Source organism: Coregonus lavaretus (genome assembly GCF_964263955.1).
Source record: "Coregonus lavaretus genome assembly, contig: HAP1_SCAFFOLD_682, whole genome shotgun sequence".
Lineage (NCBI taxonomy): Eukaryota > Metazoa > Chordata > Actinopteri > Salmoniformes > Salmonidae > Coregonus > Coregonus lavaretus.
The window spans coordinates 232,501-252,488 of NW_028157998.1; the positions used below are offsets into that span (position 1 = coordinate 232,501).

General features: G+C 40.6%; 1 protein-coding gene across 1 annotated transcript in view; it reads right to left on the bottom strand.

Annotated features, from left to right (window-relative positions):
* Positions 1-19,673, bottom strand: part of LOC311124552 (ribonuclease inhibitor-like) — a gene marked incomplete at its 3' end in the record, with an annotated part of 49,114 nt that extends 29,441 nt beyond the window's left edge. Inside the window, exons 1-7 of the mRNA XM_084198672.1 lie at positions 19,622-19,673; positions 12,249-12,422; positions 10,098-10,271; positions 7,657-7,830; positions 6,035-6,208; positions 3,946-4,119; positions 2,751-2,945 (exon numbers count right to left, since the gene is read on the bottom strand). Of these exons, the coding sequence (XP_084054798.1) occupies positions 2,751-2,945; positions 3,946-4,119; positions 6,035-6,208; positions 7,657-7,830; positions 10,098-10,271; positions 12,249-12,422; positions 19,622-19,659 (1,103 nt within the window). The 5' untranslated portion in view covers positions 19,660-19,673. The remainder of the gene's footprint in view (positions 1-2,750; positions 2,946-3,945; positions 4,120-6,034; positions 6,209-7,656; positions 7,831-10,097; positions 10,272-12,248; positions 12,423-19,621) is intronic.
* Positions 19,674-19,988: the final 315 nt, after the last annotated feature.

The window sequence follows — 19,988 nt, forward strand, 5'->3', positions numbered from 1 at the left end:
CAGGGACACTGAGGAGTCAACACCATAAACCCCAAACCCTGGATAGAGGGGCTCAGTGAATGTGGAGTGGAATGTGTTGAGGTGGGTCAGTGTGTCAGAGGAGACTCTGTAGAAGGACAGAGTGCCGGCTGGCCAGTCCAGATACACTCCTACTCTGTGGGAGCTGGAGGAGGGGACGTCTATGTTAGTGGGGTTATTATTGTGCCAGGCAGAGTAACTGTTGTCATAGCAGAACAGACTCCAGGACTTGTCATTGTCTCCAATCCCACAGTCATAACCCCCTCCTCTCCTGCTGATTCCTTTATATGTCACTCCTATATAAGCCCCTCCCCCACTCCACTCTACCTCCCAGTAACAGCGCCCAGTCAGACCCTCTCTACACAGCACCTGTGGACAGAACTCAAATCTCTCTGGGTGATCAGGATACGGCTGCCACTCTCTCCTACGTGTCACCTTTCTGTTCTCCTCAGACAGAGAGAGGAATATGTTTACTGTGTTTAGGTCCAGTGTGAGATCACAGACATCTGATGGATGAAACCAGACACAATATTAGAAATCATCATCATCCTGAACACACACACACACACAGCCTGAACACACACACTGAACACACACACACACACACACACACACACACACACACACAAACACACACATCCTGAACACACACACACAAACACACACACAGCCTGAACACACACACACACACACACAACACACACATTCTGAACACACACACACAAACACACACACATCCTGAACACACACACACACACACAGCCTGAACACACACACTGAACACACACACACACACACACACACACACATTCTGAATACAAACACACAAATACACACACATCCTGAACACACACACACACACACAAACACACACAGCCTGAACACACACACACACACACACACACACACACACACAGCCTGAACACACACACACACACACACACACACACAAACACACACATTCTGAACACACACACACAAATACACACACATCCTGAACACACACACACACACAGCCTGAACACACACACACACACACACACACAAACACACACACACACACATCCTGAACACACACACACACACACACACAGCCTGAACACACACACACACACACACACACACACAAACACACACACACAAACACACACATCCTGAACACACACACACAAATCCTGAACACACACACACACACACACACACACATCCTGAACACACACCTTCATGCATGCATGAACACACACACACATTTCTAAAGTAACACAAACACGTCACACACACACACAGACACACACATTGTCAAAGCAACTCTTTGTAAACTTTGGTGTCCCTGATTTGTGCTTCTGTAGAACTACAGCTGATATTTAATATGACCAAGTAAGTAATGATGGTGGTCTTTGACTTTGACTTCACTTGAATTAAGACTTATTCTTAGTCATATTCTTCACAGCAGTCAACACTCACATTTTCTAAGTCCAGGTTTCATTGTGTTCTCTCCACCATGTTCCACACTGTAGCGGTAAGCAGAAGAACAGACAGTCATTGAGGGATACACCTGAACTCACATACACACACTGGACACAAACTGGACACACACACAAACTGGACACACACACACACTGGACACACACACACACTGGACACACACACACACACACAGGACACACACACACTGGACACACACACACACTTGACACTCACACACACATTCAGCATATCACTTTGTATAAGCGGTGGTAAGAATGTTTGTCTGTGTGTGTGTATGTGTCGAGTGTGTGTGTCCAGTGTGTGTGTGTGTCTGTGTGTGTGTGTCCTGTTTGTGTGTGTGTGTGTCCAGTTTGTGTGTGTCCAGTGTGTGTGTGTGTGTGTGTGTCCAGTGTGTGTGTGTCCAGTGTGTGTGTGTGTCCAGTGTGTGTGTCCAGTGTGTGTGTGTCCTGTGTGTGTGTGTGTCCAGTGTGTGTGTGTGTCTGTGTGTGTGTGTCCTGTTTGTGTGTGTGTGATTCCAGTTTGTGTGTGTCCAGTGTGTGTGTGTGTGTGTGTGTCCAGTGTGTGTGTGTCCAGTGTGTGTGTGTGTCCAGTGTGTGTGTCCAGTGTGTGTGTGTCCTGTGTGTGTGTGTGTCCAGTGTGTGTGTGTCCTGTGTGTGTGTGTGTGTGTTTAGTGTGTGTGTGTGTCCAGTGTGTGTGTGTGTCCAGTTTGTGTGTGTGTCCAGTTTGTGTCCAGTGTGTGTCCAGTGTGTGTGTGTGTGTGTGTTTGTGTGACCAGTGTGTGTGTTTGTCTGTCCAGTGTGTCCAGTGTGTGTGTGTCCAGTGTGTTTGTGTGTGTGTGTGTGTGTGTCCAGTGTGTGTGTGTGTTTGTCCAGTGTATGTGTGTGTGTCCAGTGTGAGTGTGTGTGTGTGTGTCCAGTGTGTGTGTGTAGTGTTTGTGTGTCCAGTGTGTGTCCAATGTGTGTGTGTGTGTCCAGTGTGTTTGTGTGTGTGTGTCCAGTGTGTGTGTGTCCAGTGGACCCACACACACACACTGGACACACACACACAGGACACACACACACACACTGGACACACACACACTGGACACACACACACTGGACACACACACACACACACACTGGACACACACACACACACACAGTCTTTATATAACTTAGTCCAAGTGGTGGTCAGAATGTTTGTCTTAACTAGCCTGATAACTCCAACATGTCTGATATGAACATTGACATAAACCCTCTACATACTTGAGTTTCTCCAGTCTGCAGTGTGGATCCTCCAGTCCAGCAGAGAGCAGTCTGACTCCTGAGTCTCCTGGGTGATTGTAGCTCAGGTCCAGCTCTCTCAGGTGTGAGGGGTTTGACTTCAGAGCTGAGGCCAGAGAAGCACAGCCTTCCTCTGTGACTCCACAGCCTTCCTCTGTGACTAGACAGCCTGACAGCCTGCAAAGCGTCAAATCATATTAAAACCACACTGCTATTCTTTGGTGGTCAAAATAGTGGCAGTATATTTTTTCAAAATGTTCAGATACATCAGTGTCCTGAAATCTGCCATATCTATTCATAAATTAATGTATCATTATTAGAAATTATCAAAGTATTGCTTGTAGATAGAAACATGTATAGTACAAATATTTGAGTAGACTGACCAGAGCAGTTTAAAAAGCAGTATCAGTCAAAAGACAGACAGTGAGGTATCAGATTTAGATTATATTGAGTATACAGTCCACACCATATCTATTTTGACAGTGAAGCTAACATTTTAAATGTGGCTCTGTACTCCAGCATTTTGGATTTGAGATCAAATGTTTCATATGAGGTGACAGTATATAATGTCACCTTTTATTTGAGGGTATTTTCATACATATCTGTTTCAACGTTTAGAAATGAAAGCACTTTATGTATCTAGTCCCCCTATTTGACGAAGTCATAAGTATTCTAACTAATTCACTTATAGTGTATTAAAGTAGTCAAAAGTTGAGTATTTGGTCCCAAACTCGTTGGTTGCATTTGCAGTTTGTTTTGGTTGTGTTTTGGGATATGTTTTGTCCAATAGTAACTGAATGGTGGATGATGACTGGAGTAATTTTCTGTCTAAGTGAGTAGATAACATGTTTCTAAACACTACTAACTGAATCCTGATGACGCTATGATTAAGAAAAATCATGAATGAATCATGAATAATAATGAGTGAGAAAGTTACAGAGGCTATAACAAAACATGCTAACCTCTCACCATTAACATCAAATAAAAGGTGACATTCTGTAATGTCGCCTAATATGAAACATTCTATCTGAAATCCAAAATGCTGGAGCATAGCACCAAATGTAAAACTGTAAGCTTCACTGTCCAAACACATATGGTGTGGACTATGTGTGCCTGGTAAACACATGTGGATCTGGTGAACAGTTATCACTTGTTGACCAACTACAGGAATACTGACCTCAGAGTCTCCAGTTTACAGTGGGGATTCCCCAGTCCAGCAGAGAGCAGCTTCACTCCTGAATCCTTCAGGTCATTGTTACTCAGATCCAGCTCTCTCAGGTGTGAGGGGTTTGACTTCAGAGCTGAGACCAGAGAAGCACAGCCTTCCTCTGTGACTAGACAGCCTGACAGCCTGCAAAGAGTCAAATCATATTAAAACCACACTGCAATTCTTTGGTGGTGAAAATAGTGGCAGTATATATTTTCTACATATTCAGATATATCAGTGTCCTGAAACCTGCCATATATATTCATAAATTAATGTATCATTATTAGAAATGACAAATTATCAAAGTTTTGCTTGTAGAGAGACAAATATAGAAGTACAAATACAGTGGTGTGAAAAAGTGTTTGCCCCCTTCCTGATTTGTTATTTGTTTGCATGTTTGTCACACTTAAATGTTTCAGATCATCAAACAAATTTAAATATTAGTCAAAGATAAAATGCAGTTTTGAAATGAAGGTTGTTATTATTAAGGGAAAACAAAATCCAAACCTACATGGCCCTGTGTGAAAAAGTGTTTGCCCCCCCCTGTTATAACACAACTCAACTGTGGTTTATCACACCTGAGTTCAATTCCTCTAGCCACACCCAGGCCTGATTACTGCCACACCTGTTCTCAATCAAGGAATCACTTAAATAGGACCTGCCTGACAAAGTTAAGTAGACCAAAAGATCCTCAAAAGCTAGACATCATGCCGAGATCCAAAGAAATTCAGGAACAAATGAGAAAGAATGTAATTGAGATCCATCAGTCTGGAAAAGGTTATAAAGCAATTTCTAAATCTTTGGGACTCCGGCGAACCACAGTGAGTGCCATTATCCACAAATGGCGAGAACATGGAACAGTGGTGAACCTTCCCAGGAGTGACCGGCCGACCAAAATGACCCCAAGAGCGTAGCGACGACTCATCCAAGAGGTCACAAAAGACCCCACAACAACATCCAAAGAGCTGCAGGCCTCACTTACTCAGTTAAAGTCAATGTTCATGACTCCACCATAAGAAAGAGACTGGGCAGAAATGGCCTGCATGGCAGAGTTCCAAGACGAAAACCACTGCTGAGCAAAAAAACCATTAAGGCTCGTCTCGTTTTTGCCAGAAAACATATTGATGATCCCCAAGACCTTTGGGAAAATACTCTGTGGACTGACGAGACAAAAGTTGAACTTTTTGGAAGGTGTGTGTCCCATTACATCTGCCGTAAAAGTAACATCGCATTTCAGAAAAAGAACATCATACCAACAGTAAAATATGGTGGTGGTAGTGTGATGGTCTGGGCCTGTTTTGCTGCTTCAGGACCTGGAAGACTTGCTGTGATAAATGGAACCATGAATTCTGCTATCTACCAAAAAATCCTGAAGGAGAATGTCCGGCCATCTGTTTGTGACCTCAAGCTGAAGCGAACTTGGATTCTGCAGCAGGACAATGATCCAAAACACACCAGCAAGTTCACCTCTGAATGGCTGAAGAAAAACAAAATGAAGACTTTGGAGTGGCCTAGTCAAAGTCCTGACCTGAATCCTATTGAGATGCTGTGGCATGACCTTAAAAAGGCAGTTCATGCTCTCAAACCCTCCAATGTGGCTGAATAACAACAATTCTGCAAAGATGAGTGGGCCAAAATTCCTCCACAGCGCTGTAAAAACATCATGGGAATTCAAATGTTTGATTGCAGTTGTTGCTGCTAAGGGTGGCCCAACCAGTTATTAGGTTGTAGGGGGCAATCACTTTTTCACACAGGGCCATGTGGGTTTGGATTTTGTTTTCCCTTAATAATAACAACCTTCATTTCAAGACTGCATTTTGTGTTTACTTGTGTTATCTTTGACTAATATTTAAATTTGTTTGATGATCTGAAACATTTAAGTGTGACAAACATGCAAACAAATAAGAAATCAGAAAGGGGGCGAACACTTTTTCAAACCAAATGTAAAACTGTAAGCTTCACTGTCCAAACACATATGGTGTGGACTATGTGTGCCTGGTAAACACATGTGGATCTGGTGAACAGTTATCACTTGTTGACCAACTACAGGAATACTGACCTCAGAGTCTCCAGTTTACAGTGGGGATTCCCCAGGACAACAGAGAGCAGCTTCACTCCTGAATCCTTCAGGTCATTGTTACTCAGATCCAGATCTCTCAGGTGTGAGGGGTTTGACCACAGAGCTGAGACCAGAGAAGCACAGCCTTCCTCTGTGACTAGACAGCCTGACAGCCTGCAAATAGTCAAATCATATTAAAACCACACTGCAATTCTTTGGTGGTGAAAATAGTGGCAGTATATATTTTCTACATATTCAGATATATCAGTGTCCTGAAACCTGCCATATCTATTCATAAATGAATGTATCATTATTAGAAATGACAAATTATCAAAGTATTGCTCGTCGATAGAAACATTTATAGTACAAATATTTGAGTAGACTGACCAGAGCAGTTTAAAAAGCAGTATCAGTCAAAAGACAGACAGTGAGGTATCAGATTTAGATTGTATTGAGTATACAGTCCACACCATATCTAGTTTGACAGTGAAGCTAACATTTTAAATGTGGCTCTATACTCCAACATTTTGGATTTGAGATCAAATGTATCATATGAGGTGACAGTATATAATGTCACCTTTTATTTGAGGGTATTTTAATACATATCTGTTTCACCATTTAGAAATGAAAGCACTTTATGTATCTAGTCCCCCACTTTGAAGAAGTCAAACGTATTCTGACCATTTCACTTACAGTGTATTAAAGTATTCAAAAGTTTAGTATTTGGTGCCAAACTCGTTGGTTGCATTTAAAGTTTGTTTTGGTTGTGTTTTGGGTTATGTTTTGCCCAACAGTAACTGAATGGTGGATGATGACTGGAGTAATTTTCTGTCTAAGTGAGTAGATAACATGTTTCTAAACATTACTAAATTAATCCTGATGATGCCATGATTAAGAAAAATCATGAATGGATTATGAATAATAATGAGTGAGAAAGTTACAGAGGCTACAACAAAACATGCTAACCTCTCACCATTACCAATAACAGAGGGGGTATGATCCTTGTTCCTCTGTAACTTTCTCATTCATCATCATTCACGATTCATTTATGATTATTCATAATCATGGTAGCGTCCACATGAATGTAGAAGTGTTCAGAAACATATTCTATTCTTACTGACAATACAAGTGAAGTGACTCCAAAATGACAGGACATTATTCACCATTCAGTTTCTATTGGGAAAAACATCATCCAAAACACAACCAAGACAAACTGCAAATGTATTCAACAAGTTTGTAGAATCACAGGCTTGATGTAATCACTGTGGGTAAGGAATATGGGACCAAATACTAAACTTATGACTACTTTACTACAATATAAGTGACTATGTCCAAATTATTACGACTTTTTCAAATGGGAGCACTAGACACATAAAGTGATTTCATTTCTAAACATTAACACATATATGTATGAAAATACTCTCAAATAAAAGGTGACATTATATACTGTTGCCTAATATGAAACATTCTATCTCAAATCCAAAATGATGGAGTATAGCACCAAATGTAAAACTGTAAGCTTCACTGTCCAAACACATATGGTGTGGACTATGTGTGCCTGGTAAACACATGTGGATCTGGTGAACAGTTATCACTTGTTGACCAAATACAGGAATACTGACCTCAGAGTCTCCAGTTTACAGTGTGGATCCTCCAGTCCAGCAGAGAGCAGTCTGACTCCTGAGTCTCCTGGGTGATTGTAGCTCAGGTCCAGCTCTCTCAGGTGTGAGGGGTTTGACTTCAGAACTGAGACCAGAGAAGCACAGCCTTCCTCTGTGACTAGACAGCCTGACAGCCTGCAAAGAGTCAAATCATATTAAAACCACACTGCTATTCTTTGGTGGTGAAAATATATTTTTTCAACATATTCAGATACATCAGAGTCCTGATACCTGCCATATCTATTCATAAATGGATGTTTCATTATTAGAAATGACAAATTATCAAAGTATTGCTTGTAGAGAGAAAACTAGAATCATTTTAAAACCACCCTGCTATTCTTTGGTTTTGAGTAATTATCTTTCTAAGTGGGTAGATAACATGTTTCTAAACACTACTAAAGTAATCCTGATGATGCCATGATTAAGAAAAATTATGAATGAATCATGAATAATAATGAATGAGAAAGTTACAGAGGCTACAACAAAACATGCTAACCTCTCACCATTAACATGAAATAAAAGGTGACATTATATACTGTTGCCTAATATGAAACATTCTATCTCAAATCCAAATTGCTGGAGCATAGCACCAAATGTAAAATGTATGCACGCATGACTGTAAGTCGCTTTGGATAAAAGCGTCTGCTAAATGGCATATTATTATTATTATTATTATTATTAAAACTGTAAGCTTCACTGTCCAAACACATGCAGTGAGGGAAAAAAGTATTTGATCCCCGGCTGATTTTGTACGTTTGCCCACTGACAAAGAAATGATCAGTCTATCATTTTAATGGTAGGTTTATTTGAACAGTGAGAGACAGAATAACAACACAAATATCCAGAAAAGCTCATGTCAAAAATGTTATAAATTGATTTGCATTTTAATGAGGGAAATAAGTATTTGACCCCCTCTCAATCAGAAAGATTTCTGGCTCCCAGGTGTCTTTTATACAGGTAACGAGCTGAGATTAGGAGCACACTCTTAAAGGGAGTGCTCCTAATCTCAGTTTGTTACCTGTATAAAAGACACCTGTCCACAGAAGCAATCAATCAATCAGATTCCAAACTCTCCACCATGGCCAAGACCAAATAGCTCTCCAAGGATGTCAGGGACAAGATTGTAGACCTACACAAGGCTGGAATGGGCTACAAGACCATCACCAAGCAGCTTGGTGAGAAGGTGACAACAGTTGGTGCGACTATTCGCAAATGGAAGAAACACAAAATAACTGTCAATCTCCCTCGGCCTGGGGCTCCATGCAAGATCTCACCTCGTGGAGTTGCAATGATCATGAGAACAGTGAGGAATCAGCCCAGAACTACACGGGAGGATCTTGTCAATGATCTCAAGGCAGCTGGGACCATAGCCACCAAGAAAAAAATTGGTAACACACTGCGCTGTGAAGGACTGAAATCCTGCAGCGCCCGCAAGGTCCCCCTGCTCAAGAAAGCACATATACAGGCCCGTCTGAAGTTTGCCAATGAACATCTGAATGATTCAGAGAAGAACTGGGTGAAAGTGTTGTGGTCAGATGAGACCAAAATCGAGCTCTTTGCCATCAACTCAACTCGCCGTGTTTGGAGGAGGAGGAATGCTGCCTATGACCCCAAGAACACCATCCCCACCGTCAAACATGGAGGTGGAAACATTATGCTTTGGGGGTGTTTTTCTGCTAAGGGGACAGGACAACTTCACCGCATCAAAGGGACGATGGACGGGGCCATGTACCATCAAATCTTGGGTGAGAACCTCCTTCCCTCAGCCAGGGCATTGAAAATGGGTCATGGATGGGTATTCCAGCATGACAATGACCCAAAACACACGGCCAAGGCAACAAAGGAGTGGCTCAAGAAGAAGCACATTAAGGTCCTGGAGTGGCCTAGCCAGTCTCCAGACCTTAATCCCATAGAAAATCTGTGGAGGGAGCTGAAGGTTCGAGTTGCCAAACGTCAGCCTCGAAACCTTAATGACTTGGAGAAGATCTGCAAAGAGGAGTGGGACAAAATCCCTCCTGAGATGTGTGCAAACCTGGTGGCCAACTACAAGAAACGTCTGACCTCTGTGATTGCCAATAAGGGTTTTGCCACCAAGTACTAAGTCATGTTTTGCAGAGGGGTCAAATACTTATTTCCCTCATTAAAATGCAAATCAATTTATAACATTTTTGACATGCGTTTTTCTGGATTTTTTTGTTGTTATTCTGTCTCTCACTGTTCAAATAAACCTACCATTAAAATTATAGACTGATCATGTCTTTGTCAGTGGGTAAACGTACAAAATCAGCATGGGATCAAATACTTTTTTCCCTCACTGTATGGTGTGGACTATGTGTGCCTGGTAAACACATGTGGATCTGGTGAACAGTTATCACTTGTTGAAAAACTACAGGAATACTGACCTCAGAGTCTCCAATTTACAGTGGGGATTCCCCAGTCCAGCAGAGAGCAGCTTCACTCCTGAATCCTTCAGGTCATTGTTACTCAGGTCCAGCTCTCTCAGGTGTGAGGGGTTTGACCACAGAGCTGAGACCAGAGAAGCACAGCCTTCCTCTGTGACTAGACAGCCTGACAGCCTGCAAATAGTCAAATCATATTAAAACCACACTGCTATTCTTTGGTGGTGAAAATAGTGGCAGTATATTTTTTCAAAATGTTCAGATACGTCAGTGTCCTGAAACCTGCCATATCTATTTATAAATGTATCCTTATTAAAAATTAAAAATGATCAAAGTATTGCTTGTAGAGAGAAAAATATAAAGTACAAATATTTGAGTAGACTGACCAGAGCAGTTTAAAAAGCAGTATCAGTCAAAAGACAGACAGTGAGGTATCAGATTTAGATTGTATTGAGTATACAGTCCACACCATATCTAGTTTGACAGTGAAGCTAACATTTTAAATGTGGCTCTATACTCCAGCATTTTGGATTTGAGATCAAATGTGTCATATAAGGTGACAGTATATAATGTCACCTTTTATTTGAGGGTATTTTAATACATATCTGTTTCACCGTTTAGAAATGAAAGCACTTTATGTATCTAGTCCCCCTATTTGAAGAAGTCATAAGTATTCTGACCAATTCACTTATAGTGTATTAAAGTAGTCAAAAGTTTAGTATTTGGTCTGTCGTAGAATTACAACATTATGTTAATCACACCTTTACAGTAGGTTGCGAAAGTATTCTCAGTTGGATTGAGGTCTGGGCTTTGACTAGGCCATTCCAAGACATGTACATGTTTCCCCTTAAACCACTCGAGTGTATGCTTAGGGTCATTGTCCTGCTGGAAGGTGAACCCTCAAGAATTTCCCTGTATTTAGCACCATCCATCATTCCTTCAATTCTGACCAGTTTCCCAGTCCCTGCCGATGAAAAACATCCCCACAGCATGATGCTGCCGCCACCATGCTTCACTGTGGGGATGGTGTTCTCGGGGTGATGAGAGGTGTTGGGTTTGCCCCAGACATAGCGTTTTCCTTGATAGCCAAAAGCTCAATTTTAGTCTCATCTGACCAGAGTACCTTCTTCCATATGTTTGGGGAGTCTCCCACATGCCTTTTTGCTTATTTTTTTCTTAAAGCAATGGCTTTTTTTCTGGCCACACTTCCGTAAAGCACAGCTGTGTGGAGTGTACGGCTTGAAGTGGTCCTACGGACAGATACTCCAATCTCCGCTGTGGAGCTTTGCAGCTCCTTCAGGGTTATCTTTGGGCTCTTTGTTGCCTCTCTGATTAATGCCCTCCTTGCCTGGTCCATGAGTTTTGGATTGATGGTTGTATAATGCAAGGTATCATGGTATGGATGGTTGTGAGGAGAACCCTCCCTCCAGGTGATTAATTAACACCCAAATTCATAAATTAAGGCAAAGACTTAGTGTCCTATGTTGCATTAGTATGTCTGTATAAACAAGCAGTAAATGAACTGGAGACAGATATTTGGCTCCATGTAAATCTTGATGTCTGTTACATGAGAGCACAATGTACCTTTGTATAATTTCACGTATCTGTTCTTTGTCACAAGGACTCAGGAAGACTATAAAGAGTTGTAAACTAATCCTGTTTATTTTGGGGCTTTAACTCGACACCTTAACTGTAACCTTAGCTTTAACTCGGTGACTGTTAACACTCCATTACTGCAGTAATTAATCAAGCTAAATTGCTTTGAGGAAATCTAAAAGTCTCTCCTTTGATTCGAATAATTACCACGACAGTTCCCATATTCCTTGCCGACAATGACTAAATCAAGCTTGTGACTGCCATGATTAAGAAATATCATGAATGAATCATGAATAATAATGAATAAGAGAGTTACAGAGGCTACAACAAAACATACTAACCTCTCACTATTAACATCAAATAAAAAAGGTGACATTCTGTAATGTCGCCTAATATGAAACATTTTATCTCAAATCCAAAATGCTGGAGCATAGCACCAAATGTAAAACTGTAAGCTTCACTGTCCAAACACATATGGTGTGGACTATGTGTGCCTGGTAAACACATGTGGATCTGGTGAACAGTTATCACTTGTTGACCAACTACAGGAATACTGACCTCAGAGTCTCCAGTTTACAGTGGGGTTTCCCCAGTCCAGCAGAGAGCAGCTCCACTCCTGAATCCTCCAGGTCATTGTTACTCAGATCCAGCTCTCTCAGGTGTGAGGGGTTTGACTTCGGAGCTGAGACCAGAGAAGCACAGCCTTTCTCTGTGACTCCACAGCCTGACAGCCTGACAAAGAGATCATCATGATTTCACAAACACACTGTTAATTTAACACAAGTAGTGTAGAAGGACAATGGCTGATGTCTCTTTGTCCTGTCTCGGAGCTCTACTGACAATTATTTCGACCTCATGGCTTGGTTTTTGCTCTGACATGCACTGTCAACCGTGGGACCTACAGTGGCTTGCGAAAGTATTCACCCCCCTTGGCATTTTTCCTATTTTGTTGCCTTACAACCTGGAATTAAAATGGATTTTGGGTCGGGGTGGGGGGGGGGTTGTATCATTTGATTTACACAACATGCCTACCACTTTGAAGATGCAAAATATTTTTTGGGGTGAAACAAACAAGAAATAAGACAAAAAAACAGAAAACTTGAGCGTGCGTAACTACTTTGTAGAGCCACCTTTTGCGGCAATTACAGCTGCAAGTCTCTTGGGGTATTACATTTTTTAATTTTACATTTCATTTAGCAGTCGCTATCCAGAGCGACTTACAGTTAGTGAGTTTCTGATCTTTTTTTATAACCCAACCCTGATCTGTTCTTCTCCACAACTTTGTCCCTGACCTATTTGGAGAGCTCCTTGGTCTTCATGGTGCCGCTTGCTTGGTGGTGCCCCTTGCTTAGTGGTGTTACAGACTCTGGGGCCTTTCAGAACAGGTGTACATATACTGAGATCATGTGACACTTAGATTGCACACAGGTGGACTTTATTTCATTTCACTTCACAAATTTGAACTATTTTGTGTATGTCCATTACATGAATTCCAAATAAAAATCCATTTAAATTACAGATTGTAATGCAACAAAATAGGAAAAACGCCAAGGGGGCTGAATACTTTTGCAAGGCACATCTAATTTCCAGTGTCTAGTGTCTGTGTTTATGTTGAAGGTGAATCAACAGTTACTACATCCATTTTTGGATCCACATCCATTTTTGGATCCACATCCATTTTTGGACTTATTAATTAATGATATCTACCCATTGATTCAGAAAATAATATAACTTATAAATGCCTCATGAGCTTAGTTCAACTGCCATGACCGACTTTGGGAAGCTCTGCTCAGCAGAACCCAAAGTACACGTTTTTTTTTACTCCAAACACTGTAAAGCCTCAAAACATGGTTAAAACTATATTTTTTTGTACCATGGATGGTCAGTCTTAGCATCCATCCTCTGTCTATACATTTATGTGGATACATTTCTCCAGCCCAAGCCCAGCTTTTTTACCAAAACAGTGGCAGGGAAGACACTTTGTGGGTGGGTGGGTGGGTGGATGGATGGATGGATGGATAACTGTGAAGTAATGAGTGACCATTTTAGAAAATCATGGGACATATATTTTTGCTGCTTGTAGCCTATAACTGATGCTTCGTGGTCTTATGCAGCCATCTATTGGAAAATTAGCAATTAAAAGTTATTAATTCACATAAAGACATTGGTGAGGCAGCTGAGAATAAAGTGTATTTTTCTTGTTAATTCCTTAGATCAGTCTCAAACCTGCCCCACCTATCCCACGCCAATTGCTGGACTTTCACATAGAGGTTACTAGGTCACCCAGTTCAAACCACATTTGAAAAATAAAACAAATGTGTCTTATTTATCAAGTGTTCTGCCTTGCAATAACAAATATCATAAAATAACTAATAACAACAAAAAAACAGCAAAACGCTTGACAGGTTTTGATTAACAAAATAATCAAAATGTTATTTAGTACTATAATTGTATTTACTAAGATAATATTATTACTAAAATAGTTTCTAAAAGTGTTCTAGGCTACCCTACCCTAGAATTAGGGTTAAGGTTAAGGCTAAAATAGGTTATACCTAGGGTTAGGGGTTAGGGTTATGGCTAAAATAGAATTAGGGTTAAGGGTTAAGGCTAAAATAGGTTATATTTAGGGTTAGAGTTTCTGTATAGCACTTTATGACATCTGCTGATGTAAAAAGGGCTTTATAAATACATTTGATTGATTGATTGATAGGTTTAGGGTAAGGCAAAAAAACAGTATGGTTTATAGCTCTCTTGCGCCTCCCTGTGGCCGTCTGTGGGTACTACATAACTCATTCACGACATCTGCTAGGTTCATAATCTGAGGTAGCAACTGCGTCAGATCTACAAATCCATTAGCTAGACCACCCGATTAGACAACAATCACCCCATTATATCCATTTGGTTTGCAACTCAGTGAACCTGCGCAGCATTCGCTCAATTCCATGCCTACAAACTAAGATTTCGATGCATATCAAATTACCCAGCAGCCATTTAGAAACAACAAGTCGTCAAAAAAATGGTTATTTCTTACTTAAAAAATGTCTTCTGGCTGTTTAAATCGGCCACATCTTGAAAAAGAGAACAGGGACGTGTTTTTTTTTTAGATTGTACACTTTTTTCTTAAAACATATATGGTTGACCATGACCAGAAACTGTTTAACGTTTGATGGCTACACGCCATGACAGTGGCTAACCACAACGTGTATTCAGGTGAACAGTGAGGTCGCTCACCAAGTTACCTGAGGTAAACCTAAAGGGTTAACGCTCACTAAGTAGCCATAACCTTGTTAATAATAAGTTACCTGAGGTAAACCTACAGGGTTAGCGCTCACCAAGTAGCTGTAACCTTGTTAATAATAAGTTACCTGAGGTAAACCTACAGGGTTAATGCTCACCAAGTAGCCGTAACCTTGTTAATAATAAGTTACCTGAGGTAAACCTACAGGGTTAATGCTCACCAAGTAGCTGTAACCTTGGTAATAATAAGTTACCTGAGGTAAACCTACAGGGTTAACGCTCACCAAGTAGCCGTAACCTTGGTAATAATGAGTTACCTGAGGTAAACCTACAGGGTTAGCGCTCACCAAGTAGCCGTAACCTTGTTAATAATAAGTTACCTGAGGTAAACCTACAGGGTTAATGCTCACCAAGTAGCTGTAACCTTGTTAATAATAAGTTACCTGAGGTAAACCTACAGGGTTAACGCTCACCAAGTAGCCGTACCCTTGTTAATAATAAGTTACCTGAGGTAAACCTACAGGGTTAACGCTCACCAAGTAGCCGTAACCTTGTTAATAATAAGTTACCTGAGGTAAACCTACAGGGTTAACGCTCACCAAGTAGCTGTAACCTTGGTAATAATAAGTTACCTGAGGTAAACCTACAGGGTCAACGCTCACCAAGTAGCTGTAACCTTGTTAATAATCAGTTACCTGAGGTAAACCTACAGGGTTAACGCTCACCAAGTAGCCGTAACCTTGTTAATAATAAGTTACCTGAGGTATACCTACAGGGTTAATGCTCACCAAGTAGCCGTAACCTTGTTAATAATAAGTTACCTGAGGTAAACCTACAGGGTTAATGCTCACCAAGTAGCCGTAACCTTGTTAATAATAAGTTACCTGAGGTAAACCTACAGGGTTAATGCTCACCAAGTAGCCGTAACCTTGTTAATAATAAGTTACCTGAGGTAAACCTACAGGGTTAGCGCTCACCAAGTAGTCGTAACCTTGTTAATAATAAGTTACCTGAGGTAAACCTACAGGGTTAATGCTCACCAAGTAGCTGTAACCTTGTTAATAATAAGTTACCTGAGGTAAACCTACAGGGTTAACGCTCACCAAGTAGCCGTACCCTTGTTAATAATAAGTTACCTGAGGTAAACCTACAGGGTTAACGCTCACCAAGTAGCCGTACCCTTGTTAATAATAAGTTACCTGAGGTAAACCTACAGGGTTAACGCTCACCAAGTAGCCGTAACCTTGTTAATAATAAGTTACCTGAGGTAAACCTACAGGGTTAATGCTCACCAAGTAGCTGTAACCTTGTTAATAATAAGTTACCTGAGGTAAACCTACAGGGTTAACGCTCACCAAGTAGCCGTACCCTTGTTAATAATAAGTTACCTGAGGTAAACCTACAGGGTTAACGCTCACCAAGTAGCCGTAACCTTGTTAATAATAAGTTACCTGAGGTAAACCTACAGGGTTAACGCTCACCAAGTAGCTGTAACCTTGGTAATAATAAGTTACCTGAGGTAAACCTACAGGGTCAACGCTCACCAAGTAGCTGTAACCTTGTTAATAATCAGTTACCTGAGGTAAACCTACAGGGTTAACGCTCACCAAGTAGCCGTAACCTTGTTAATAATAAGTTACCTGAGGTAAACCTACAGGGTCAACGCTCACCAAGTAGCTGTAACCTTGTTAATAATAAGTTACCTGAGGTAAACCTACAGGGTCAACGCTCACCAAGTAGCTGTAACCTTGTTAATAATCAGTTACCTGAGGTAAACCTACAGGGTTAACGCTCACCAAGTAGCCGTAACCTTGTTAATAATAAGTTACCTGAGGTAAACCTACAGGGTCAACGCTCACCAAGTAGCCGTAACCTTGTTAATAATAAGTTACCTGAGGTAAACCTACAGGGTTAACGCTCACCAAGTAGCCATAACCTTGTTAATAATCAGTTACCTGAGGTAAACCTACAGGGTTAACGCTCACCAAGTAGCTGTAACCTTGGTAATAATAAGTTACCTGAGGTAAACCTACAGGGTCAACGCTCACCAAGTAGCTGTAACCTTGTTAATAATAAGTTACCTGAGGTAAACCTACAGGGTCAACGCTCACCAAGTAGCTGTAACCTTGTTAATAATCAGTTACCTGAGGTAAACCTACAGGGTTAACGCTCACCAAGTAGCCATAACCTTGTTAATAATCAGTTACCTGAGGTAAACCTACAGGGTTAACGCTCACCAAGTAGCCATAACCTTGTTAATAATCAGTTACCTGAGGTAAACCTACAGGGTTAACACTCACCAAGTAGCCGTAACCTTGTTAATAATAAGTTACCTGAGGTAAACCTACAGGGTTAACGCAGGCAGGTCTCATTGATAACAATAGTGAAGCTGGCATTGTGACGCAGAACAATGGGCTGGGAATAGAACGTTCTGAAGGCGAGTCGGTGTCACGGAGCTCAATAGAACTAATAGGAGCTGGTAGGGTGAAAAATGCCCAAACATAAGGCCTGTTTTTTCGAGATTACTTCATAACCAGGGACAGAAGGTAATATTATGAAACTGGGCTCCATGGCGGATGCAATGAACTAATTTTATCCGAAATAAACGTTGTAAAAAATGTCACTTGATGCGGCCCAAAAATAATATTAAAAAGTTCAGTCCTTGGACACAGAGGGGTTAAACACTAAAGTTACCGTCCATCTAGTGAAGAGAGGAGAACCGGACAGAGGGATGGTAGGTAGCCAGCATCCGTCAACGAGAGAGGGAGAAGCCCTTCACGGTACTTAACAGGTGGAAGAAACAACCAGGGAGCTCCATCGGTCCACAAGAAATGCAGGCAGCCGGTGATGATGTAGTGGTAGCTAGGATAACTAGGATGCTGCTGGTAAAGAGTAGCTAGCTTAGCTAGCTGTACCGACTAGCTTGGCTAACTAGCAGGTCGTTCGTCTGTCCCTCGAGGATGATGACGAACCCGTTGAACCACACAATTAAACAAGACTAGCGAGTGAAAAGGATCTGGCTACACTCATACTGTCACTGACCATTAAGCAAAAAAGCAAATTGAACAATAAACTTCGGTGTCTCAACACTGTAACGAATTCCCTCGTTGTTCCCCAACATCACCTCAGCCCACTCTGCGCGTAACTGGACAATATGCTTGGCGCCAAACCGTACGTGGACGCGGACAGTTCTGTACGTGGACGCGGACAGTTCCAGAACGCGGACATGAGCAGAGCAACACAATAAACTAAACCCAGTCTTTACTATGGAGGACTAAAAGTGCCACAATTAAATAAATAAATACACCATTAAATAATTACTTAAATGTGTCATTAATTAATTCAAATTAGAATTAAATACATAAATGTGTAATTAAATGTATCATTAATTAATTCAAATACCGATTCATTTTATGTAAAATACATATATAATTATTTCACTATTTACATTTACATTTCATGATCCTGCATTGCAGTGATTCATGAATTACTTAAAACTGTCAAACTGACCCATCAAAGTCAGTGGGCGGGGCTAACGCGAATCTAGTCTGATCCATTGCTTTGGTCTGAAGTAGAGTAGGCCAACCTGGATAGAGACAATGGAGGATCTCCGTGAACTTTCCAGGGAGTTGGTTAGAGACATTTTAAACTTAGCAGAGGATGTAGAAGCAGGACCTGCTGACATTATCCGGAATTGATTTGTCTTGGCTTGATGCAGAGGGTAACCAATCAGGCGTTAGGTTCCGCCTACCAACTTTTGATGGGTCAGTTTGACAGTTTTAAGTAATTCAGGAAGCACTCCAACGCAGGACCATGAAATGTAAATGTAAATAGTGAAATTATTATATATGTATTTTACATAAAATGAATCGGTATTTGAATTAATTAATGACACATTTAATAACACATTTATGTATTTAATTCTAATTTTAATTAATTAATGACACATTTAAGTAATTATTTAATGGTGTATTTATTTATTTAATTGTGGCACTTTTAGTCCTCCATACTTTACAGTGGCTTACATTAGTAATATTAATTTTTTATTATGGAAAACAAAATTATTCGTTTTTTAAAACAATGTTTTGAGATCTGGGCCCATATCCAAAAAGCGTCTCAGAGTAGAAAATGTGTCGTATAAGTACTGAGAATAAAGCCGTTTTAGTCCTACTCTTATGGGTATAAATTAATGCTATGCATGAAGCCTCTTTATTCATAAGCGTCCCACCTAGTTGGCAGATATTTAGGACACCTCATGAGCTGTACTAACCAGTTAAGAGGTACCAGCAGGTGTCTTGATAATAGAAACATGCAGCGAGTCAGTGGTTCCTGTGCAACATGTAATTGCTTTGGAGCAGTGGTGACCTGTCATTCAGGGCAGAGCCCCACCTGTTTAGCAGATGCTCTTACCCAGAGCGATTTACAGTAAGTGCATTCATCTTAAGATAGCTAGGTGAGACAACCAGATAATACAGTCAAATATACAGGATACAAACATTCAATGTCAGCTAAACAATGGATATATAGCGTTTTGCAATAAAAATAATAATTATTATCTACATCTAAAATCTATTAATTAAACATCTGAGAACAGTAATATTGAAGGTACCCATAAGCAACCATTTCTGATTATTGTGGAAATAGCATTAAGGAAATAAACTCTTAATAATTCTTAAACAAAATTGTCATCTCACCTCTTAGCTTCGGTGTCATGTTCCCCAGAGAGACTCATTTTAGACCACTGACCCCTAAACAGAGATCCAACATGTTGGTTGTAGTTAACACAGTAATTCTTGAATGTGAATTGTTATCATTTATTAATTATCTCTTACAAAACATTTACTAACAGACATATTGAAACAGTCAGGCTATTTAATGCAATCAAATGAACATCTGGTTGTGACATCTCTTCTCCATGTTAACTGTCAATAATAATAATAAATCACTGTTTGTTAAGGTAGTTATAGACAGTGCAGCAACACAAGGCCATGTCTCACACTTATTTGTATTCATTAAAAGTCAGCCAATTATTATCTTTAAATCTGTTCTTTTCTAAACGTA